General features: G+C 36.0%; 1 protein-coding gene across 1 annotated transcript in view; it reads left to right on the top strand.

Moving 5' to 3' along the window:
* Positions 1-27,059, top strand: part of LOC123240770 (zinc finger protein 91-like) — a 730,881-nt gene that overhangs the window by 41,739 nt on the left and 662,083 nt on the right. Inside the window, exon 4 of the mRNA XM_044668482.1 lies at positions 17,413-17,419. Coding sequence (XP_044524417.1) covers positions 17,413-17,419 — 7 coding nt within the window. The remainder of the gene's footprint in view (positions 1-17,412; positions 17,420-27,059) is intronic.

Genomic DNA, 27,059 nt, shown 5'->3' with positions numbered 1-27,059 from the left:
AAAAAGACTACAGCAAGTTATCACAAAAATTATCAGCTATGACCATGTGGGATTTATACCAGGAATGCAAGGATGGTTTAATATTAGGAAAACCATTTACATAATTGACCATATCAATAACAAAACCAACAGAAATCACATGATTACCTCAATAGATGCAGAAAAAGTCTTTGACAAAATACAACACCCAAAACACTAGAAAGTATAGGAATATAAGGGCATTCCTCAAAATAATACACAATATATATTTAAAATCATCAGCAAGTATCATCTGCAATGGGGATGTTAGAAGCATTTCCAATAAGATCAGGAGTGAAGCAAGGAGGCCCATTATCACATCTATTATTTAATATTGTACTAGAAACTCTAGCAGTAGCAGTTAGAGAAGATAAAAAAATTGAAGTGATTAAAGTAGGTAATGACGAAATTAAACTATCACTCTTTGCAGATGATATGATGGTATACTTACAGAATCCTAGAGAACCAACTAAAAGTCTAGTGGAAATAATCAACAACTTTAACAAAGTTGCAGTATACAAGATAAACCCATACAAATCATCAGCATTTCTTTATATTTCCAACAAAACTCAGCAGCAGGAATTAGAAAGAGCAATTCCATTTAAAATCACTCTAGATAGTATAAAATATTTAAGAATCTATCTGCCTAGACAAACACAGGAATTATATGAACATAATCAGAAAACACTTTTCATACAATTAAAACTAGATCTAAACAATTGGAAAAATTATTAATTGCTCCTGGGTGGGATGAGCTAATATAAAAGACAATCCTACCCAAATTAATCTACTTATTCAGTGCCATATCTATCAAATTACCAAAAAATTTGTTTATAGCATTAGAAAAAATTATAATAAAATTCATCTGGAAGAATAAGAGATCAAGAATATAAAGGGAAATAATGAAAAAAATATGAAAGATGGCAGCCTACCAGTACTACATCTTAAATTCTACTATGAAGCAGTGGTTCTCCAGATCTATTTATCTTCTCCAGATAATCTAATAAAGACGGCTTAGTTCATAAGAAAGAAACAGGACACATTTTTTCTGTCAGCTCATGTTTCTAGCTCAGAAATGGACTCTGACTTAGCTGTTTATCTTTTAGTTCCTTAGTCCTCTGCATTCCTTGAAATAAATCTCCTTTTATCTGACTGTGAATTGATTTTATTATAATAGGTTAGGGAAACTGAAGGTGGGAAGAGGATAGAGGTAATCAGGAAACCCTAAATTCTAAATTCCACAAGGTCCTTCCCCCTGGACAGCCAAAATTGTTGAAACCAGAGATTCATCTTCCCATCCCCCAATTTCTATCTATAATCTATATCACTAGAAATATAATAGGGTCTTTATGTAAGGCAGATATGGGTTAAGAATCTTCAGGGTCCTCTCTGAGGGTCCCAGAGCCTTTAGACCCCTCAGGAATAAAGAGACCTCGATCTCTTTAGGTTGGTAGTAGAAGCTGACATAAACACCAGGCTTTGGGTATGCTTATCCAAGAAACCCTTTGGGCTGGCTCTTGATCAGTCCCTGGACAAGCTGTCTGTCCTCTTAATCCAAGATGTCAGAAACAAAACCCCTCAGTTCAGGTTCTTCCTTCCCGCAATGCCTTGCTTCACTCCAACTGTCAGTCTGTGTCACTCAAGTTCTACTTCTCAACATTCTAAAGATTGTCTTAACACATTCTGCCCTTACATGAGATAATCATGGATTTCTGTTGGTTTGATTATTGATATGGTCAATTATGTGGATGGTTTTCCTAATATTAAACCATTCTTGCATTCCTGGTATAAATCCCAGTGGGTCATAGCAAATAATCCTCATGATCACTTGCTGCAGTCTTTTTGCTAGTATTTTATTTAAGGTTTTTGCATATAAGTTCATTAAGGAGATTGGTGTGTAGTTTTCTTTCTCTGTTTTTGATCTGTCTGCTTTTGGAATCAGTACCATATTTGTGTCATAAAAAGAATTTGGTAAAATTCTTTCTTTGTTTATTTTGTCAAATAATTTGTATAGTATTGGGATTCTTTAAATGTTTGATAGAATTCACATGTGAACCCATTTGGCACTGGAGATTTTTTCTTAGGACATCCCATGATGCCTTCTTCAATTTCTTTTTCTGAGATGAGATTGTTTAAGAATTCTATTTCCTATTTTGTTAATCTAGGAAATTTATATTTGTGTAAATATTCACCCATTTCCCCTAGATTGTCATACTTATCGTCATATAATTGAGCAAAGTAGTTCTTAATAATTGTCTTAATTTCCTCTTCATTAGAGGTCAGATTGCCCTTTTCATCTTGGATCCTGTTAATTTGATTTTCTTTCTTTTTTTTATTAGATTGACTTGTACTTTATCTATTTGGTTTGTTTTTTTCAAAGTATCTGATCCTAGTCTTATTTATTAGTTCAAAAGTTCTTTTACTTTCAATTTGATTAATTTTTCCTTTAATTTTTAGGATTTCTAATTTAGTTTTTATCTGGGGATTTGATCTTTTTCTAATCTTTTTAAGTTGCAAACTCAATTCATTGATTTCTGCCCTCTCTATTTTGTTGGGATAGACACTCAACAATATAAATTTTCCCCTGAGTACTGCTTTGGCTGTATCCCATAGGTTTTGCTTTGATGTCTCCTCATTGTCATTCTCTTTAATGAAGTATGTAATTGTTTCTATGATTTCTTCTTTGACCTACCAGAGTTTTGAAGAATTAGGTTATTTAGTTCTTAATTAACTTTAAATTTGCCTTCCATAGACCCTTATTAATTATAGTTTTTATCAGATTATGATCTTAAAAAGTTGCATTTATTATTTCTGCTTTTCTGCATTTGTTTGCAACATTTCTATGCCCTAGTACATGGTACAGATTTGTATATGTACCATGTATTACTGAGAAGAAAGTACATTCCATTTTATCCCTCTTCAGTTTTTTCCAGATATCTATTAACTCTATCTATTAATATCTATTAATTTTTTATTTAATTAATTTTTTAATTAATTTAATTATTTTTCTAGCATTTCATTTACTTCCTTTACTTCTATCTTATTTATTTTTTGGTTTGATTTATCTAGTTCTGAAAGGGGAAGGTTAATATTGCCCACTAGTATGGTCTTACTATCTATTTCTTCCTTGAGCTCCTTCAATTATTCCTTTAGAAATCAAGATGCTATACTATTTGGTGCATAAATATTTAGTAATGATATTACTTCATTGTTTATAGTACCTTTCGGCAAAATGTAATTTCCTTCCTTTATCTCTTTTAATCAGATCAATTTCTTCTTTGGCTTTGTCTGTTACCATGATTGCTACTCTTCCTTTTTTTACTTTAGATGATGCATGATAAACTCTGCACCAGCCTTTTACCTTGAATCTATCTGTGTCACCCTGCCTTAATGTGTTTCTTATAAATAACATATAGTTTTTTAATCCACTCTGCTATCTGCTTCTGTTTAATGGGTGAGTTCATCCCATTCATATTAAGCATTATGATTACTACCTATGTATTGCCCTCCACTATATTATCCCCTTTGGATCCAGATGTATTCCCTTTCACTCTGTTCCTCCTCACCAGGATTTTACTTTTTGTCATCCTCCTTTGGCCCCATCTCTTTAATTACCCCATACTTCCCTTATCTTGTTCCCTTTCTACTTCTATGAAGGGTAAGATATAATTCTATTCCCCACTGAGTATACTCATTTTTCTCTCTCTGAGTCAGTTACAAAGAGAGTAAAGTTTACACATTTCCCATCTCTCTGTACTGATTTTTCTCATATATTTATGCTATATAATTTACCCCATTCTTTCCTTCCCTTCCCTTTCCTCTCAGTGCAACCCTCTCTTTCAGCCCTTGATTGATTTTTACATGTTATTCACATGTATACATATCATATCATATGTACATATCATTCCTTATCATCATATTTACATATACATATTATCATAATGAGCTTATTTTTCTACCTTCTTTCTGAGTAAATGCTTCTATCTTCTCTACTAATGAGAGTAATTTTTGAGAATTATAGAAATCCTCTTTCCATGTAGATATATAGACATTTTTACCTTAATTTAAAATTTTTCTTTCTTATTTATCTTTCTGGGCTTCTCTTCTATCTCATATGTGGCATTCAAATATTTTGTTTCGGTCTGTCTTATTCCTCAGGAATGCTTGGAAGTCTTCTTTCTTATTGAATGACCATTTTTCCCCTGAAAGAGTATACTTAGCTTTGCTGGATAAGTGACTCTGGATTGTAAACTCAAAACTTTTGCCTTTATTAATATCATATTCCATACCTTCTGATTCTTTAATGTAGAAGCCACTATGTCCTGTGTGATTCTGATTGTAGCTCCATGGTATGGTATTTGAATGTTTTCTTTCTGGTTGCTTGAAATATTTTTTCTTGTCTTGGTGGCACTTGAATTTGGCTACTACATTCCTGGAGAGTGTCAATTGAGGATTACCTTCTGGAGGTGATCTTTGAATTCTTTCCATTTCCATTTTATTTTCTTGTTCAAGTATCTCTGGGCATTTATCTTTGATAATTTCTTGTAACATGATATCCAGGGTTTTTTCTTCATCATGGCTTTCAGGTAATCCAGTAATTCTGAGATTGTCTCTCCTAGATTTATTTTTTAGGCCAGTCATGTTTTCAATAAAATATTTCATGGTTTTTTTCTGTTTTTTCATTCCTTTGATTCCCCTTGATTGTTTCTTGATTTTTCATGAGAGCATTAGTTTCTAGATGGTTAATTCTGATTTTTAAAGCCTGGTTTTCTTCTGTTTTTAACCACCCAGTGGTGGAGGAGGAGAAGAACCATCTTCATGTCAGGGATTAGAATAAAATGAAGCTATCTGCTGCCATACTTTGTACTTGCTTGCTGGCTGTAACATTTGTGGCTGTGGCTCTGGCTCATGAGTATCCATTCTCTCAAGGATGAAATAAAAGAGTCTTTGACACTGACACCAAGTTCAAGATTCTTCTGAGTGGGGTTGTCATTTCTCTCAGAAAAGTTGTCTTTTCTGGGTCTAGTGTAGAGGGTGATCTATGGATCCTTTCAATGTCTATATTGCCCTCTTGCTGTAGAATTTCAGGGCAATTTTGCTGAATAATTTCTTTTAGTATGGTGTCCAAATTTCTATTAATTTCTGCTTTTTCAGGAAGACCAATGATTCTCGGATTGTCTCTTCTAGACCTGTTTTCTTGGTCTGTGTCACTTTCTCAATTAAATATTTCATGTTTCCTTCTATTTTATCAGTCTTTTGACTTTGTTTTATTTGTTCTTGCTGTCTTTAGAGATCATTAGCTTCTACTTGCTCAATTCTAGCCTTTAGGGACTGGTTTTAGGCTGTAATCTTTTGGTTTTCCTTTTCAATCTGGTCATTTCTAGTGTTCAATTTGCTTATCAGTTCATTTGATTTCTGAGCCTCACTTTCCAATTGCAAAATTCTGCCTTTTAAACTGTTATTTTCTTGCCAGATTTTGGTTTCCAATTTGCTTACCATTTCATTTGATTTTGGGGAATCTTTCTCCAATTGTGAGTTTCTGTCTTCTAACCTGTTTATTTCCTTTTGAGCTATTTCCCACTTCTCTCGCCAAATCTCTTCCAACTTTCTCATCATCTCAGATTTGAACTCTTCAATAGCTTGTGGGCAGTTTTCATTATTTTGGGAAGGTTTGGATATGATTACTTGTTTGTTCTTCTCTGCTGTTTGCTCTTTTGTCTGGATTTTATCTGTGTAAAAGTTGTTGAGTGTTACAGATTTCTTCTTGATGATCTTTCTCTTTTGGGGTTCTTGTCTCTGGCTTGCCATTGTTAGCCCTGCGCCCTCTCAGGTTTATCCTCACACTCGGGGTCTGTCTGGGCTCTTAGGCTCTTGAGGTCTCAGTTGTTCTCAGGGTCAAGCCTCCTGGTGGTCCCCTTACTTGTTCCTCTGCTCGAGGCTCCTTTAATAGTCTCAGGGCATTGCTTCCACAGTTGTGAACCCCCAATGCACTGGGTCCCCACTCAAGGTCCACACCTGCGCTCAAGATCCAAGTCCTTGCCTGCACTCAGGATTTGTGTCTGGGCTTGCGTCCATGCCCGTACTCATGCCTGCGCTCAGGGTCTGCGTTCAAAGCCTGCGCGTGTTCTTTAGCCTCTTGGGGTCTTAGGTATTGCTGCTCTCAGGAGCAGGCCCTGGTGACCCCAAGTAGCTGCCAAGGACTTAATCTGTACCCCAAACTTGCTCTAACTCTTGTGCACTGGCTTTGGCACTGTAGGTGGTATGGGGTGGGGGAGAGGTTTGCTCAGCTCGCATTTTAGTGAGAGCTGTTTTACCCCTTTATAGCATGGAAATGACATGATTCCACATACCTCCAATGCTGCACCCTGTTGTGGGGTCCCTTTGTTCCTCTGGATTTGTTTTTATGTCTTCTTGAGGAGTCCTGTATGTTTCAGTTAGGAGAGGTTAAGCAGCTGCTTTTTACTCTGCCGCCATCTTAACCAGGAAGTCCCCCCTATTAATATTTTTGCTGAGGCTATTTTCAATTTGTAAATTAATCTGGGAACCTCATTCATCCAGAAGAGTTCTGTAATCTGGCTGCTTAAGTCATCCAATTCTCATTATATTAACTTGAGCGTTTTGCATCTCAAAAACCAATTATTTTAAAATCTCAAATTTCATGGAACATATATTTGAGACTTTTCTGTTTTATCCTTGTTGAATTATTTTTTCTTTAAAATTTTGTAATTTGAGCTAATAACAAAGAATGGCATAATGAATTTGTTTTCTTTTTGCTGTTTATTTGTTATTAGCTTTGAAAAAACTATTTCCACTTGAACTATTTTATTATGTTACATTTGATTAAACATTGCCATTGTCCATCATATTTCTTTTTACTATTTTCTATATATACTTTCTATGTTCAGTTTTTAATAATATTCTCATTACCAATGTATTTTTATTATCATTTGTTTTCAGTGGGTTGTTTCCTCAGTTTCCTATGTTGGTAATATTCTACAAATTTATATTATTGGCAGTATCTGATGTAATCTGCCACTTTTTATATAATTCATTTTTAATAAGAAATTTATGTATTATTTTTTAAGCTTTATCATGTATCTACACTTCTTTTCCTTCATACTCTTACTACTTATTTCAGTATGAGCTTAACCATAATATATAAAATTCCTCCTTTTCTAAATGCCCCTATATCATTTTGTCCTAGTACATATTTACTGTGGACTTCAGCTCTAAGTTACTTCCAAATATTTTTTTCTTTCCATTCAGTTATTTTTTCCTATAAAGGCATTAGACTGAGGTTTTTTAATATGTTCAATTCTGTCACTTTTAAATTTTGGTATTTTTGTTGAATTTTTAATATATTCTAATAATGTTTCATGTTGTCTTTTTTGATCGTCACTTCCTAGATTAAATTTAAGCCTTCATATCCCCAACCTCATTGATTATTCTTAGTTACTAAAATGTCTCCTGATGTCCTGGAAAAGTTATGATGCCTGACCTATACTGCTTTCTCAATCTGCCTTTTCCTAATTACCAAAGAAAATCCCAGAAATTAGGTCATGTCTTATTCTCAACAGAAAATAGACATTAGGAATTTCACAAATATTTCTTTCTTTCTCTTTTTTCCTGCCTTCTAGCTCTGAATCTAGTTTTGCTCAAGATTGAAAGAAAATGACTTTTCAAGATTTAGTTTTTGGCATCATCTTCTTCATTCAGACAGGTGTTGGTGTCCTGGGAAACTTCTTCCTCCTTTGTCTTTATGCCATCACTTTTCTCACTGGCCACAGACTGAAGCCCATAGACTCAATTTTGGTCCATTTAGTTTATCAAACTCAGTAGTGCTTATTATCAAAGGAATCCCCCAGACAATGTTTGCTTTGGGCCTGAAAATTTTCCTGGACCATTTTGCATGTAAACTTATGATTTATATCCACCGAGTGGCCCGAAGTCTTTCCCTGAGTTTTACCTGCCTCCTGAGTGGATTTCAGGTGATCTCTATCAGTTCCTTTACCTGGTTTAAATTGTCAGAACTCAAAAAATAAGCTTCCAAAGAATATTGTCACCTTCTGTCTTTTCTTCTGGATCCTATGTATACTGATAAATATCTATGCTTACAAATATACAGAACTTTACAGAAAATAGTAACAACACAAGGTTATGGCATATGGGGTTCTATTTAGCTTTTGCTCCAGCTTCATTCAAAGCCTTACTATTTGTAATTGTGTTCTCCATTCCTGATTTCCTATGTGTGGGATGTATGGTCACGGCCAGTGGCTATCTGATGCTTTTCTTACATAAGCACCATCAAGTAGTCCAGCATATTCACAGCTCCAGCTTTATCCCAAGAACCTCACCTGAGACAAGAGCCACCCATACCATTTTGCTATTGGTAAGTACCTATGTTTTCTTTAACTCAATCAATTCTATTTTAGCAGTTTATCTCTTTCAATTTGAGAAATATCATCAGTGGTTGATGCCTACCTCAGTTTTCTTAGCTGCATGTTTCCCAGCCATCAGTCCCTTTGTTCTGATATCCCATTATTCTAGAATTCTCCATTTATGCTGCTCAACTATGGGGAAAGACAAACTCCCCAAATCTTCTTCCAAGGGATTCCACTACTCAATGATGTATTTCTAATCTGACTAGCAAATACCTTTACATAATGATGACCATCATGTCAGCTTAGAATAGGATCAAAGGATTGCAGGACTTGGGAACTTAGAGGTTTCTTACTAATCTTCTAATAAAAATATTATTTATATAAAGCTTTACATTTTGCAAAGTGCTTTTCATATATTATAATTATTTTGTTTCTACAACAGTCCTATGAAGAATGTGATAAACTTTGACTCAGAGGATACATGATTTCTCTTATCACATAGTTAATAAGTATCAGAAGTTGCTCTTATGTTTTCTAGTTTTTCCTCAACCTCTCTCATTTGTCTTTGAAAATCTTTTTAAGCATTTCCAAAAACTATTTTGGGGGTGTCTGGGTTAAGATGGCGGCAGAGTAAAAAGCAGCGCTTAACCTCTCCTGACCAAAACAAACAGGACTTCTCAAGGGGGCATAAAAACAAAACCAGTCGAACAGAGGGACCTCACAATAGGGTGCAGTGTGGAAGGTACGTGGAATCGGGGCATTTCCATGCTATAAAAGGGTGAAACAGCTCTCACCAAATCGCGGGCTGAGCAACCACCCCCTTCCCCCCACCAAACACAAACACCACCTGCAGCACCGAAGCCAGGTCAAAAGAAATAGAGCAAGTTTGGGGCACCCATCAAGTCATTGGCAGCTCCAGGGCCTGTTCCTGAGAGAAGCAAGATTTAGGACCCAAAAAAGCTGAGTAACGCACAGGGACTCTGAGCACAGACACAGAGCGCAGGCGCGGGTGGAGATGCAGGTGGAGGCCAACCCAGGCGAGAGCAAAGGCTCTGAAACCCTGAGTGGGGAACCAGTGCAGACAGGTATACGACTGTGGAAGTAGTGCCCTGAGACTTGTAAAGGAGCCTCTTGCAGAGGATCAAACAAGAGGGTCCACCAGGGGGCTTGACCTTGGAAAAAACCAGACCTCAGACCTCAGGACCCAAAACACTGCAGACAGTCTCTGAGCACAAGGATAAAGCTGAGAAGCTGCTGGGCTAACAATGGCTACCCAGATCCAAGAAGTCCATAAGAAAGAGAGAAAGATTAAAAACAAGAAGAAGAAATCTTTAACACTTGACAACTTTTACACAGAGAAAATCCAGACTACCGAGCAATCAGAAGAGGAGAAAAAACAAGCAATCACATCTGAACCATCCCAAGAAAATCAAAACTGGTCACAAGCTCTTGAAATGTTCAAAACTGAGATGATGAGAAAGTTGGAAAAGATTTGGCCAGAGAAATGGGAAGCAGCTCAAAAGGAAATCAGGCAAGAAAATAACAGTTTAAAAGGCAGAATCTCGCAATTGGAAAGTGAGGCAAGTCAACTGAAGACCAGAAATGACCAGATTGAAAAGGAAAACCAGTCATTAAAGGCTAGAATTGAAGAATTAGAAGCTAATGATCTCTCAAGACAATAAGAACAAATAAAACAAAGCCAAAAGACTGAAAAAATAGAAGGAAACATGAAAGATCTCAATGAGAAAGTGACAGACCAAGAAAACCGCTCTAGAAGAGACAATTTGAGAATAATTGGTCTCCCTGAAAAGGGAGAAATTAATAGAAATTTGGACTCCATACTAAAAGAAATTATTCAGCAAAATTGCCCTGAAATCCTACAAAAGGGCAATATAGACATTAAAAGGATCCATAGGTCACCATCGAACATTCGATCCAGATAAGAAAACGCCCAGAAATATAATTGCCAAATTCAAGAGCTTCCAAGTAAAAGAAAAAATCTTACAAGAAGCCAGAAAGAGACAATTCAAATATCAAGGAGCACCAATAAGAATCACACAGGATCTGGCAGCCTCCATGCTAAAAGACCGCAAAGCTTGGAATATGATATTCAGAAAGGCAAAAGAGCTGGGCCTGCAACCACGGATAAACTACCCATCAAAATTGACTATATACTTTCAGGGGAAAGTATGGGCATTCAACAAAATTGAATATTTCCAAGTATTTGCACAGAAAAGACCAGGGCTAAATGGAAAGTTTGATATCCAACCACAAAAATCGAGAGAAACATGAAAAGGTAAATAAGAAACAGAGGGGAAAGAAAGAGAACTCATAATTTTTTAAATTTGCCTTTTTAAGGGCTTCAGTAAGATCTAATTGTTTGTATTCCTATGTGGATAAATGCTATGTATAGTTCTCTGTAGTGAACTCCATTCACTATTAAGTATTCACTATTATAGTGGTTGGAAGAATGGTTTATGGGGAGAGGGTGGAGTGCTAAATGGTCTAAGATGATATGGGGGGTGGGAAAGAGGAGGGTGAATGGAGGGGGACACCAGGGGAAACTTGAGAGAATAAGAAAAATAGGATAATCTATTACACAAAAAGAGGGCATGGGATGGGGAGGGGACAAATACTATTATAAGAAGGAGAGGAAGAGAGCAACAAGAGGTAATTTCTAAACCTTACTCTCAGTGTAATCAACTCGGAGAGGGAAGAGTAGCTATACTATCCATTGGGATATAAAACTCTGTCTAACCCTACTGAAAAAGTCAGAAGGGATAAACCAAGGGGAGCAGGGGAGAGGGGAGGTCAAAAGAGGGAGGGGAGAAGAAGGGGGAGGAAATTTATTTGGCCTTCAAAACAAAAGAGGGGAATAACAAGGGAGGGGGCAGAAAGGGAAGTCAATCAAGGGAGTGGATAAAGGATACAGGCTTAATAGCAAACCATTGGTTTAAAAGGAAATAGTTTAAGAAGAAGGGGTAGGAATAGGGGAGAATACAAAAATGTCAGCGAATGCACAGCTGATAATTATAACTCTGAATGTGAATGGGATGAACTCGCACATAAAACGGAAGCAAATAGCAGACTGGATTAGAAACCAAAATCCCACCATATGTTGTCTACAAGAAATACATATGAGGAGGGTGGACATACACAAGTTTAAAGTTCAGGGCTTGAACAAAATCTTTTGGGCGTCAAATGAGAAAAAGAAGGCAGGAGTGTCTATTGTGATTTCTGACAAAGCCAAAGTAAAAACAGATATGATTAAAAAAGACAGGGAAGGTCATTACATCCTGATTAAAGGCAGTATAAACAATGAGGAAATAACACTGCTCAATATGTATGCACCAAGTGGCATAGCATCCAAATTCATAAAGGAGAAACTGGAAGAGCTCAAGAAGGAAATAGATAGTAAAATCATAATAGTGGGACACCTAAATATTCCTCTTTCATATCTAGATAAATGAAACCAAAAAAATAAATAAGAAAGAGGTAAGAGAGATGAATGAAGTCCTAGAAAAATTAGATTTAATTGACATGTGGAGAAAAATAAATAGGGACAAAAAGGAATACACCTTTTCAGCTGCACATGGTACATTCACAAAGGTTGACCATGTAATAGGGCATAGAATCATTGCAAACAAATGCAAAAGAGCAGAAATAATAAATGTAACCTTCTCAGATCATAATGCAATAAAAATAATAATTAGTAAGGGCACCTGGACAGGCAAATCAAAAACTAATTGGAAATTAAATAATATGATTCTCCAAAACCAATTTGTCAAAGAAGAAATCATAGAAGCAATCAACAATTTCATTGAAGAAAATGACAATGATGAGACATCCTACCAAACTCTGTGGGATGCAGCCAAAGCAGTACTCAGGGGGAAATTTTTATCATTGAGTGCATATATTAACAAAGTAAGAAGGGCAGAGATTAATGAATTGGGCATGCAACTCAAAAAATTAGAAAGCGAGCAAATTAAAAATCCCCAGATGAAAACTAAATTAGAAATACTAAAAATCAAGGGAGAAATTAATAAAATCGAAAGTAAGAGAACTATTGAATTAATAAATAAGACTAGAAGCTGGTACTTTGAAAAAACAGATAAAATAGACAAAGTACTGGTCAATCTAATAAAAAAAAGAAAAGAAGAAAACCAAATTGACAGTATCAAAGATGAAAAGGGAGACCTCACCTCTAAAGGGGAAATTAAGGCAATCATTAAAAACTATTTTGCCCAATTATATGGCAATAAATATAACAATTGAGGAGATATTGATGAATATTTGCAAAAATATAAACTGCCTAGATTAGCAGCAGAAGAAATAGAATACCTAAATAATCCTATATCAGAAAAAGAAATTGAACAAGCCATCAAAGAACTCCCCAAGAAAAAATCGCCATGGCCTGATGGATTCACAAGTAAATTCTATCAGACATTCAAAGAGCAACTAATCCCAATACTATACAAATTATTTGACATAATAAGCAAAGAAGGAGTCCTACCAAATTCCTTTTATGACACAAACATGGTACTGATTCCAAAGCCAGGGAGATCAAAAACAGAGAAAGAAAACTATAGACCAATCTCCCTAATCAACATAGATGCAAAAATCTTAAATAGAATACTAGCAAAGAGACTCCAGCAAGTAATTAAGAAGATCATCCACCATGATCAGGTGGGATTTATACCAGGAATGCAAGGATGGTTCAACATTAGGAAAACCATCCTCATAATTGACCATATCAATAGTCTATTAAACAAAAATCACATGATTATCTCAATAGATGCTGAAAAAGCCTTTGACAAAATACAGCATCCATTCCTATTGAAAACACTGAAAAGTATAGGAATAGAAGGACCTTTCCTAAAAATAATAAACAGTATATACCTAAAACCATCAACAAGCATTATATGCAATGGGGATAAATTAGAAGACTTCCCAATAAGATCAGGAGTGAAACAAGGATGCCCATTATCACCTCTATTATTCAACATAGTACTCGAAACACTTGCAGTAGCAATTAGAGAAGAAAAAGAAATCGAAGGTATCAAAATAGGCAATGAGGAGACTAAGCTATCACTCTTTGCAGATGATATGATGGTCTACTTAAAAAATCCTAGAGAATCAACTAAGAAGCTTGTAGAAATAATCATCAACTTTAGCAAAGTTGCAGGATACAAAATAAATGCACATAAATCATTAGCATTTCTATACATTTCCAACACATTAGTACAGCAAGAGGCAGAAAGAGAAACACCATTTAAAATCACCCTAGACAATATAAAATACTTGGGAATCTATCTACCAAAACAAACACAGAAATTATATGAAAACAACTACAAAACACTTTCCAAACAAATAAAACTGGATCTAAACAACTGGAAAGCCATTGGTTGCTCATGGGTAGGACGAGCTAACATAATAAAAATGACCATCCTACCCAAATTAATTTACTTATTTAGTGCCATACCTATCAAACTACCAGAAAACTTCTTTACCGAATTAGAAAAAAAACTATAACAAATTTAATTTGGAATAACAAAAGATCAAGAATATCAAGGGAAATAATGAAAAAAACGTGAAGGAAGGTGTCTTAGCAGTACCAGATATTAAACTATACTATAAAGCAGCAGTCATCAAAACAATATGGTACTGGCTAAGAGACAGAGGGGAGGATCAGTGGAATAGACTTGGGGTTAATGACATCAGCAAGACAGTGTATGATAAACCCAAAGAGCCCAACTTTTGGGACATGAATCCACTATTTGACAAAAATTGCTGGGAAATTTGGAAAACAATATGGGAGAGATTAGGTCTAGATCAACATCTCACACCCTACACTAAGATAAATTCAGAATGGTTGAATGACTTGAATATAAAGAGGGAAACTGTAAATAAGTTAAGTGAACACAGAATAGTATATTTATCAGATCTTTGGGAATGGAAAGAATTTAAAACCAAGCAAGAGTTAGAGAAAATTACAAAATGTAAATTAAATGGTTTTGATTATATTAAACTAAAAAGTTTTTGTACAAACAAAAACAATGTAGTCAAAATCAGAAGGGAAACAACAAATTGGGAAAAAATCTTTATAACGAAAAACTCTGACAGGGGTCTAATCACTCAAATATACAAGGAGTTAAAGCAATTGTATAAAAAATCAAGCCATTCCCCAATTGATAAATGGGCAAGAGACATGAATAGGCAATATTCAGGTAAAGAAATCAAAAGTATCAATAAGCACATGAGAAAGTGCTCTAAATCTCTAATAATTAGAGAAATGCAAATCAAAACAACTCTGAGGTATCACCTCACACCTAGCAGATTGGCTAAAATGAAAGAAGGGGAGAGTAATGAATGCTGGAAGAGATGTGCAAAATTGGACATTAATGCATTGCTGGTGAGGTTGTGAAATGATCCAACCATTCTGGCTGTCAATTTGGAATCATGCTCAAAGGGCTATAAAAGACTGCCTGCCCTTTGATCCAGCCATACCATTGTTGGGTTTGTACCCCAAAGAGATCATAGATAAACAGACTTGTACGAAAATATTTATAGCTGCGCTTTTTGAGGTGGCAAAAAACTGGAAAAGGAGGGTCTGTACTTCAATTGGGGAATGGCTGAACAAATTATGGTATATGCTTGTGATGGAATACTATTGTGCTAAAAGGAATAACAAACTGGAGAAGTTCCAGGTGAACTGGAAAGACCTCCAGGAACTGATGCAGAGCAAAAGGAGCAGAGCCAAAAGAACATTATACACAGAGACTGATATACTGAGGTAAAATCGAATGTAATGGACCTCTGTACCAGCAGCAATACAAAAACCCAGGACAATTCTGAGGGATTTATGGTAAAGAACGCTACCCACATATAGAGGAAGGACTGCAGGGGAGGAAACATATAAGAAAAACAGCTGCTTGAATGCATGGGTTGGGGTGGACATGATTGAGGATGTAGACTCGAAACGACCACACCAATACAACTGCCAACAATTTGGAAATAGGTCTTGATCAAGGACACATGATAAAACCAGTGGAAATGTGTGTCGGCCATGGCTGGGGGGAATGCAGGGGGTGAAGGGGAAAGTAGGAGCATGAATCATGTAACCATGTTAAAAATGAATATTAATAAATGTTTAAAATTTAAAAAAAAGATAAAAGGGCAAAGGCATAGCAAATGGAGTCAAATGATTTGCCCAGGGTCACACAACTAGGAAGTGTCTGAGGCCAGATTTGAAGTCAGGTCCTCCCAATTCCAAGTCTGACATTCTAGTCACTGTGCCTTCTAGGTGGCTCATTCCTTTTTGTGAAGAAAAAAAAAATAACTTACCCACTACCAAAAGGAATGAACTTGAAGGGTATTCTTTTGGTAAAAGGTCAATAGAGTCTTTGCTTTAAGAAGTTACAACTTTTCCTTGATCATTTCTAGGAAATATGTCAATTAATTTGTTAAGATAGCATTTGCAGGCATAAAAGTCTTAACCGACCTTGTAAACCCTAGTATTGTGAATAAAAATCTGATCTTGCAGACTGGTTGGGTTCAGTGGCTGTTTCTGGCATGTTATTGTCTGTGTGACTCTAGGCAAATCATTAAGAGCTGCCAGTGCTCCAAGCCAAGCAATTCTTTAAAAGTATAAATTGCAAAGCAAGTGTCAATCTACACTTACAGAGGGAATTTCTTTATTAGGAGTTTCCTCCTAAAGTGAGATCAGAGGTCCGATAAAGAACAACAATAATAAATTTCACCCCAAAAGTGACCTTATAAACATTAGAGAGGATCATATGGAACTTCAAATCAGACATTATTGTTATATTTTAGCAGTCACAATTTGACAGTCAATAAGCTTTTATTTTACACCTACTATGAGTCAGGCATTGGACTGAGTTCTGAGGATAGAAAGAAATGAAAAAGACAGTCCCTTCTGTCAAGGAGCTCATAATCTAAGGAGTGGTGGTGGTGAGAGGGAGACCATGCACACAAATATGACAGCAATGCCAATGGCAGAAGTAGAAAAAATTGCATCGTGATCCAAGAGAATTCTGAGGGACTTATGAGAAAGAATGCTATCCATATCCAGAGAAAGAACTGTGGGAGCAGAAACACAGAAGAAAAGCAACTGCTTGATCACATAGGTTGATGGGGATATGATTGGGGTATAGACTCTAAATGATCACCCTAGTGCAAATATCAATATGGAAATAGGTCTTGATCAATGACACATGTAAAACCCAGTGGAATTGTACATTGATATTCTTAATTAATAAAGAAAATAATTAAAAAAAGAAAAAAAACTATTTTGGGGCTTGTACCATTTAGTGTTTTTGTTTTGTTTGCTCTTTTAGAAGTAGGTTTGTTTTTTTTTTAACTTAACTGTCCTTTGAATTTAAACCGAGGTTTTCTCTGTTCCTGTAGTAGCTATCTATACTTGAGTTCTTTCTCTTTGGCTTAATATTATATTTTTTTTTGTTTTTTTCATATTTTAGTAGTGAAACCAATAGGCTTAATTGTTAATTTTATGTTTGATTTGAGCTCTGTTCCAAGGTTGGGGAGGGGGGAAGGGGAGTAAATGCCTCAGGTTTCAGGGTACTTTGTGTTTGTTATTTCCTAGGCCCTACTTATTTCTTTTGATTTCTCTAATTCAGGGCCAGGTGTGGTCTCTGCTCTCCCTTGCTCAAACCCTGGTCTGTGATTGACCTCAGGTGTTCCAACTAGAGACCCCTCTGGTGGTTTTGTCACTAAAAGAAGAAGGTTTGCCTCTCTTTTGGAAAGCAGTCAGGGACTTCACTCTCCTGTATGGCTCCAGCCACACAGCACTCACTGATGTGTATGATATCTTTGCTCTTCCTTTCTCAAAGCTGGAGCCTCAGAAAGATTTGGTGTCTACTTACCATACCTAAACCCCTGAAGTCTTTCCCTGTTCAGTGTTCAATTCCAAGCCATGGGTGAGCAAGGAACCACTAGAGCAGGGGTCGACAACGTACGCCTCTTTCTGCAGGAGGCATAAAGTCAATTTTTTTTTCAGGCACTGTTATAGGAGCGCACTGTGAGCACTGTACAGTTCTCACGAAATTACATTTTTAAAAATGTGGTGTTTATGGCTCTCATGGCCAAAAATGTTGCCGACCCCTGCACTAGAGCCAAGGCTGCACCTACATAGTTGTTTTCCCACAACTTGCGACTTATTGGCTCCATCAGTATCTGCCACTGGGAAATAGACTTCTATAACAAGAAGACAAGGTGAAGCTGCCTGCCCTCCCCCTAGGAATTGGAGCTTGTTTATATCTCAGTTTTTGCTATGGGGGGCTTATACCACCAGTCAACCCTTCTCCTGAGTTATCCCTGGCTGCTCTGTTTAATTCCCAACTCTTTTCCATGTGGGCCACTTTTAGCATTGTTTCTATGGAATTATTTCTGATTATTTGTGGGGGAGTTTGAAGGGTGAGCCAGTCTCATGCCCAATTCTTCCATCTTCTCACAATTCTCTGATGTGTTCTAAAGATCACAAATCTATGTTTCAGAAAATTGGAATAGAGGATACTTCTTTGTTATCTTCCAGAAGTGCTATCAATAAGAAATCCATAAGCATTTATATAATAGTAAAATTAGGACTTTGGTCCTTAGAATTTCAATAAAGTTTATTAGAATTACTTGGATAGGTAAAAGATGAGAAATAGAAAGAGAAAGAGAGATTTAAAGTAACCTAATCTAGCTCCCACATGGGTGCTTCCAGCAGCATCACCAGCAGCAAGTTTCTTCTCCAGACACCAAAGACAGAGAGAGCTACCACTTCCCCATTCACCCTTTTTATCCTCTCTTTTACATCCTGTTCAAATTCAGAGCCATGTCTGGTTCAAGTTTAAAGTCACGTAGCCTATGTTGGGATGTTGGGACATAGGATGCAGGGCAATATCCCATGCTCAGTCCCAAGAGAGGGGTGTAAATTCCTTTCACACAATCCCACCTTTGATTCTTTGGTAGACCAGCATGTTAAATCTCCTCACTAGGGTTTGCTAGGGGATTAACATGCCAAGCTTCTCCAGTGAATCATTCCACATATGTAGCCTGTACAGATATAAAGATTCTCTTAAAATATTGTACCTTACATAAAGGGAATTGCAACAATTTGGGGGAATAAGAGGGAAAGAAAGAATAAAGAAAAGAAGAGGAAAAAATGATTTGTAGACACATTGACAAAAAGTCAAATAGGGGTCCCTCTCCTGCAGGAAGCCATCAAAGCTCATGACATTCACACAGCCCCACATGACCTCTGGAACCCACATAGCAGGTGACAGAGGGATGGTGATTCCACTTAGATGCCCCTTTGTCGGTGATGGGCAAACTTTTTAAAGAGGGGACCAAACGAAAGGAAATGCTCATCTGTCAGTCTGTTTCTAAGGCAACTCTTTTGAAGTTTCATTGTATTGTATCCTACTCATTGTATTCATCAGATTAGGAATAGTGTTGGGAGGCCAGACAGAATATTTCAGGGGGCCGCATCTGGCCCACAGCCTGTAGTTTGCCCATCACTGCCCTATGTGACTCTTTTCTCACTAATATTCCCTTTGATTGGAATTATTGTAGTCAATATCTCTATTCAGCCCCAGGAACATATAGAGGAACATTGTAGGCTATTATTAGAGCCCTTACAAGCCCTCTATAAACTCCTAGGAAATTCCCACCTTTACATGCAGCAATATAGAAATTCCCCTAGAAGCCACTTCACAACAAACCAGCAAATAATGACTTAATGTTAAAGATTTAAAAACCCTAACTTGGGCCTCTCACTCCCAGACTCAGGTGCCTGCAAAAATAGGCCAGAATAGTCTCCAAGTTTCCTCCCTCCCTAATCTGATCAATACAGTATGCTAACATAATACAACAATGAATGAAATATGGAGAAATTGTCTCCCATGCCTGTACTTTCCCACCACTGTGGCCCAAGAGATATGTCAAACATACCTAATACATTGTTTCTAAGAAAAGATGTATGGTGAGAATGGATTTCCATGCCAAAATTTTGTGTGATCTCAAAGTGTATAAAATAAACCTTAATGAAGGCAAAGCAGAGCAGTATTCATGATGCCTGCCTGCCTGGCTGAAATTCAAACTGTTTCTTGTCCATCTCATTCATGCCAATGCTGTCCTGCCACTGAGATTTTCCTAGACCTGTGGGAACTCTCCTTTGGCACAAGAGTTCACATTAAAAATAAATGATAGGCTTAACTTCCTTCAGTTCTGTTCATTATATCTCAAAGTTTACTCTGAATTTCTTGATGCCTCCAGAAGATCCAGTTTTCTTCATTCAGGATGTTGGTTGATTTTTCTTCCTAAAATTGCTTTAAAAGATCTTAAACCTTGGATTTTAGGAAATTAATGTAATGCCCCCTTAGGAAGGTGTTCACCAACCCCCATGGGATATATGACTGAGCTATGGTGTGATGATAGAGTTAACTCTCCCTTTGTCTATTTTAAGTTAATCAAATCAAGAATTCAAAATACCCCTACTTAACACTTAAGTAAGAGAATTCACAAGTCACTTACTAGAGAAAACTCTTACTTCCAAAGGGCACTGCCCAGCTCTGGGCAGTGCTAGGCAAATTGAAAGATTACAATTGGTTTCTGTGAAGAGGGGGAGAGATAAGAAATGACATGGAAAAGGGGGGTATAAAAGAAGAGACCAGCATGGTCTGGTATCTTTTTCCTTTCTTGGCTTTTGGAGAAACTTCCCTTGGATTTTGCATTGGTGAATAGAGCTGAAGAGACATGCTTTTCCTTGGAGTCATTCTGCGCTGGTGGAACTCTAGCTGAAGACACCACTGTGACTTCTGGCTGAAGACTACCAGGAAATCCATGTGGAGATCAGGACTTGGGGAAGCCCCTTCTGGGTGCTGAAGTGGGCTTCACTTCACCAGAGAAGCACTTAGGGCTGATAAGCTAGACCAGGCTTTGTCTCCTTCCTATATTTTCCACTTTCACTATTTCTATGTTGTTGTAAATAAAAGCTGCTAACAGTCACTTTTGACTTAAGGGCTAATATTTTATAAACAGTGACCACAATCTCATTTTTATAACTCATATTGAGTCAAAACCCAATTTAATTGTTACAATGGGGTATATGAATAAATTCTCAAAAAAAAGTCAACTAGAAGAGCAAAAAATTCTAGATTATATATATGTATATATACATATATATACATATAAATCTTATGTGCATAATTATGAAAAAGTAAAATTACAACAGGTACTTAAATCACTTGCAAGGCCCATTTTAGGTAGTTTACATCCTACAAGCCTGTAGGACATTACAGAAGTATTGCACTTACTGTAACCAGGAATACAGAAAATTGCCATACTATGAAAGAAGAAAAGGGGACAAAAGTTTGAGGTAAAATGGAAGTATGATTCCCTGGTCTGATTTTCCTTCAATCTTAGAGAGACGGGAGCCAAAATTAAAGCCAAACAAAGGTACATATAGAAACCTGGCATGAGGAAGTCCAGTGTCTGAATTTGCCAAACAGCCTCTTCCTCGAACCCCAAAACAAGTCTTCTGTATTGGCATAGATCCTCATCAATCCCACAGGGATTGTTGGTCTCCTTGACTTGTGCTTCTTTGCACTATGCTGTGCCTCCTTAGTAATCCCTTCTTCTGAAATCAGATAAAAATATTAGCTAAAGCTCCATAATACTTAACAATCAATGGCAGGTTTCCATAGTCTAAAGCTTTGGGGTATGCATTGGTATTAGGGCTAATAGATATTGGAAACTTATCCTTCAAAATTAAAAAAAAACATTAACACTGATTCCATATTCTCAAATTTAAAAAAAGCATGTTAATCCCCCACAAGAATCAAAGTGGGGACTGTGCAAAAGGAAATTGATCCTTCCCCCTTCCAATTATGTGTACCTAGCATGTGGCCTAGAAGTGAGGACTGCATGAGGAAAATCATTGGGTAGATTTAGCCAATGAGGTTTAAACAGCAGCCAGAAAAATGGAGTCAAGAATATCATGACTCCAGGAGGATAGAGTGATTTTCCCTGCAAATACCTACTGGGCTGCCTCCTCCAGGTGGCACAGGCAAAATGAAGAACCATGGTTGGTTCCTGAGATAAGATGTGTGGGAGTTAGTGGGTGGAGAAGTTTGATAAACTGAGGCAAGAGTGATTTCCACTCTTTTATCTTCCCTGTTTGTTGCTGACTGGACTGCCTGGTGAATGTGGCTAGGGAGGGCCTAATGGTGGCCATAGATTTAGCAAACTAAATGTAACAATAAGGAAAGTATCTTATATCTCCCTCTCTTATTTTTCCATCTTTTTCTCCCCCTACTTTTGATTTAACAAAATTATTAATTTACAATCCATCTCTTAATTTTAAATCTTACATTTTTGGTGACCATGAAAGACATCATCCCATGCACATTGTGCTAAATTGTGAGGATACAAAAAGAGGCAAAAGATATTCATGGACTTCCAAGAGCTCTCAGATATGTCATATGTCCATAGTTACTCAACTGTATTGTAGAAGACAGGTCTTCAAAGAAGGAAGTATGCAATCCCCATTTAAAGATAAGTAAACAGAGTCTTAAAGAAGTTAAGTAATTTGACCATAGTAATTTAAGTGATACCTTCTCTGAAGTGTAGACTCTAATATTGAAAGTTAAAAATGAAGTCACTGACAATTTTTTTTTCTTCATTGTCATAATACTGTTCTACCTTTGCTATTTTTAGCATTCTTTGAATGTACCTTAAATGTATTTCTTTAAATCCATGATTGAATGAAGATATTCTCTATAATTCTCTATCATTATATATTTTGTTATTCTTAACAATGAATTAGATAAATGATTCTTAATCTTCAAATTTCAGACCATAGGGAACTATAGAATTATTGGTCCAACAATATATATACAATAACATCTTGATATTTATTTAGCTTTAAGGTATATGAACAGGTGACATCTAGGTGTCTCAATGAATTGAGAGTCAGTCTTAGAGATGGGAAATCCTGAGTTCAAATTTGACCTCATATTTCCTAGCTGTGTGACATGAACAAGTCTCTTAACCCTCATTGCCCAGCCCTTACTGTTTATTCTGCTTTGCAACCAATACACAATAGTGATTCTCAGATGAAAGCTAAGGGTTTAAAAAAAAAAGATCTATTTATCTATTTGCTTTTCAAACAGTACAAACAATACAATTGCAACAATGAATAAATGCAGAGAACAACAGTCACATAGTTATATATACAAAAAGACTAGTAAGAGACTTTTTTAAGGATCTGTGCAAAGAGGTAGAAATAAAGGCAGAAATATGATAAAAGTAACAGTAAAAAAGTTGATAGAAGGCATAATGGACAGAACCTGACAATTTCCTGCCTATAAGTGAATATTTCTTTTGTGGAATGCCATTAAAATAGGTACATGAAAGGGAATGAGGGGAGCAGGAGAATAGAAAGGACTAAGTCATGTGCTATGGTCAAATCAAAGGCAAGCAATTAGGGGAAAAGAACGCTTGTGGTACCGCAAAAAAAGAACCTATAGTAGAGTGGGTGAGGGTGAGGGGGATGATTAAAAAGGAGAAAAGGAAGGAGTCCTTACTTTGGAGGGGGAAAGATTTTGCAATGACAGATACTCTTATCTGTAAAGAGAGATTAAGATCTTATAATGCAGTGATGCCAAACCTATGGCACATGTGCCAAAGATAGCACATAAAGAGTTCTTTGTGAGCATATACACTACCTCTCCTCCCCGCCACCCCAGTTCATTACTAGAAAGACAGAGGGACTCAGGAGGAGCTGCTTCCTTCCCCCTCCACCTGGGCTGAGGACATTCCTCACTTCGTCTACCCCTCCACCCAATGGAAATACTTTCTCCCTTCTCTATTTCCCATTGAATTTCTTAATCATTGTTCTGACTGGCTTGAATTTAAAGATTTTTCTTGTCTTTTGATTTTATATCATATTATATTCTGAATATACCCTACCACCTTCCAAATCCAATTAACCTTCCTTTGTAACAATTTTTTTAAGTCCATGAAATCAACTACTATATAGTCTGTGATCAATAATATATTCAATATTCCTGAGCAATACCTCACTCACCTCTTCAACAAAAGAAGGATTTTTTTAAATCATTACTCAATAACACATCATTTCATCTACATTTTTGAAAACTTTAGTTTCATTTCAGTCTTTACAATGTTATAACCATTGTGTAATTTGATCTCAGTTCATTTGGTCTTATTTCATATAAAACTTCTCATTTCTCTGCATTATTATCCTTTTTGTTTTGCAACAATAATCCAATAAATTCAAGTACAATACTTTGTTCAATTATAGTCCCTTCAATGAAGGCTCATTTTCTCCTAGTAGTTTTTTCTTTTTGTTATCACAAAAATTTTTGTTTTAAGTATTTTGTTCTATAAGTGATCTGTTTTTCTGTCTTTGCCTTAGCAAAGTGCCTAAGTGGAATTTGTGGACCAACGGTATGAACATTTATTCAAATTTTCCCCAACTAACAATTCTGCTTCTCCTGATTTCTTTTTTTTTTCATTTTATTGATGAGAATTCTAATATATTAAATTTACTTTTAAAAATCAGGGATTTTGCTAAATATTTCTATCATATATTTGATTTATTTATCTTCTAATTTTCAACATTTCTTCTTTATATTTATCTTGGTCTTGAAAATTAGCTAATTCCCTAGTTTGAAAAATATTTTTTCCACTCATTTAGATTCTCTATTTCTATTTTGTTGATATATATTTTTGGAGACATAATATTTATCTCTGAGGTTTGTTTTTGTTGCATAACCAAATACTGAGAAGTTGTCTCATCATTTTCATTCTTTTCCACATATTATTTTTTAAGTATTTTATTGCATTTCTATTTAAAGTATTTTATTGCTTTTTTGTTTTTACATTGTTCAGATTCCCCCTTGTATCCCTGCCTCTGCTCTTAGAGAGACATCCATTAAAACAAAGAGTTTTTATGAAAAGAAGAATAAGAGAAAAGTAGCTGATGAAATTCAACATCTTAGGGATAGAATCTTCCATTATAAGCAATATTCCATCCTTATGAACTCCTAACTATGGCAAAGGATTTTAGAAGATCTTCTCATACTTCTTATTTGAGGACATACTTGTTTTTTTTTAGATTCTGCATCATTTACTTATTTATTTATTTATTTATTCATTCATTCATTCATTTATTTATTTGTTCACTTACTTATTCATTTATTCATTCATTCATTTATTTATTATTCACTCATTCATTTATTTTATTTCTAGGTTTTCTTTTAATTTACTTTTTTATTCATTGTGCTTGTTAATACCTTCTTGGGTCTGCTTACTTCATTTTCTATCTGTGGAAAAAAATGCTACTCTAAATATTTTTGGATAGCATAGGGATTTTATTTATGTCTATCATTGATTTCCAAAATGATTGTACTAGACAATTATATGACAAGGCAGATAAAGCAGTAGGCCTGAAGTCAGGAAGACCTGAGTTTAAATCTGGCCTCAGACAGACATCCTAACTGTATGACCTTAAATAAATTCCTTGCCCTCTGCCTCAGTTTCCTCAACTGTAAAATGAGAATAGGTGCTCTTATCTTCCAATGTTGTTTTTAGAATCAAAGGATATATTATAGTGATTAGAACACTGAAACATAATATTCTCTCTATAAAGGCTAGCTACTATTACAATAGCTAACCTTTTATTAGTATTATTATCCTTATACTTTTTCTATATGCTCACTGATCTGTATGAAAATTTACATATTTTATTATTACTTTTATGGTTCTTTTTTAAAACAGTTCTTATTTTAGAAATATTAGATTTTGATTCAGTTTTCTTTTCTTTTTTCTTATTTACATTATTATAAAATATACATTTAGCATATCTATTTTTACACAGACACATATATATTTTTATTTTTTCCATACTGATTTCTCCTTTATCCTGTACTGTTCCAATGAACATTTTGGTAGTAGTAAAAAAAATACAAACAACTTATAAGACTCATTTTATATGGGAGAAAACTGATATGACACATTTCAAATATGTGTAACCTATGGCTCAAAGGGACATTTTTATGACTCTTCCCACTGGCGATTCATTAATAATTGCACCATGCCTGTGTCAGTGAAGAGTGGGTGAGAGCTAGACAGATGTGAGTTTTGACTTTTTTTTACTTTCAGCTTGGAAATAAAAGTCATGCTTTTTCAGATGTTTTTCAGATACTTGAAAGGAGGCAATGAGTGGGAGGAATCTAACAAAAGAAGACCTGAAACCTTGTTTGTGTCCCTAATCCCTTTAGGAAAGACCTGAGAGTCTCTCAGTTCCTCCCTCTCTCTCCATCCTGCCTTCCCTCCCCTGCTTGCTTCCAAAAATACAGATCACTCACTATGTATTGTCTGATATATATTCTCCTCTTGATAGCTTCTCTGATTTCTGTTTTTATATATTGACTAGAATAAAACATTTATTTGCTATTCATTATGTATTTTTATCATGAAACTGGCATCTGATAGGAAAGGAGTCCATTCTTCAAAAAATAACTTGTGCTGTTTCTTTCTTATTAAGGGATAACAATCAGAACAACTTGAACCTAAAAATTGCTTCCCCCAGTAGTAATTTTTTAAAATTTAAACATGTATTAATAATCATTTTTAACATGGTTACATGATTCATGCTCCTACTTTCCCCTTCACCCCCCGCCTTCCCCCCTCCCATGGCCGACGCACATTTCCACTGGTTTTGTCATGTGTCCTTGATCAAGACCTATTTCCAAATTGTTGGTGGTTGCATTGGTGTGGTAGTTTCGAGTCCACACCCTCAATCATGTCCACCCCAACCCATGCATTCAAGCAGTTGTTTTTCTTATATGTTTCCTCTCCTGCAGTTCTTCCTCTGAATGTAGGTAGCATCTTTACCATAAATCCCTCAGAATTGTCCTGGGTCATTGAATTGCTCCTGGTATAGAAGCCCATTACATTCGATTTTACCACAGTATATCAGTCTCTGTGTACAATGTTCTTCTGGCTCTGCTCCTTTCGCTCTGCATGACTTCCTGGAGGTCTCTCCAGTTCACCTGGAACTCCTCCAGTTTATTATTCCTTTTAGCACAATAGTATTCCATCACCCGCATATACCACAGTTTGTTCAGCCATTCCCCAATTGAAGGACATACCCTCCTTTTCCAATTTGTTGCCACCACAAAAAGCGCAGCTATAAATATTTTCATACAAGTCTGTTTATCTATGATCTCTTTGGGGTACAAACCCAACAATGGTATGGCTGGATCAAAGGGCAGGCAGTCTTTTATAGCCCTTTGAACATGATTCCAAATTGCCAGCCAGAATGGCTGGATCAGTTCACAGCTCCACCAGCAATGCATTAATGTCCCAATTTTGCCACATCCGCTCCAACATTCATTACTCTCCCTTTCTTTCATTTTAGCCAATCTGCTAGGTGTGAGGTGATACCTCAGAGTTGTTTTGATTTGCATTTCTCTAATTATTAGAGATTTGGAACACTTTCTCATGTACTTATTGATACTTTTGATTTCTTTACCTGAAAATTGGCTATTCATGTCTCTTACCCATTTATCAATTGGGGAATGGCTTGATTTTTTATACAATTGCTTT

Source organism: Gracilinanus agilis, chromosome 3, assembly GCF_016433145.1.
Source record: "Gracilinanus agilis isolate LMUSP501 chromosome 3, AgileGrace, whole genome shotgun sequence".
In the NCBI taxonomy this organism is placed as follows: domain Eukaryota; kingdom Metazoa; phylum Chordata; class Mammalia; order Didelphimorphia; family Didelphidae; genus Gracilinanus; species Gracilinanus agilis.
This window is presented reverse-complemented; position numbering and strand designations above follow the sequence as displayed.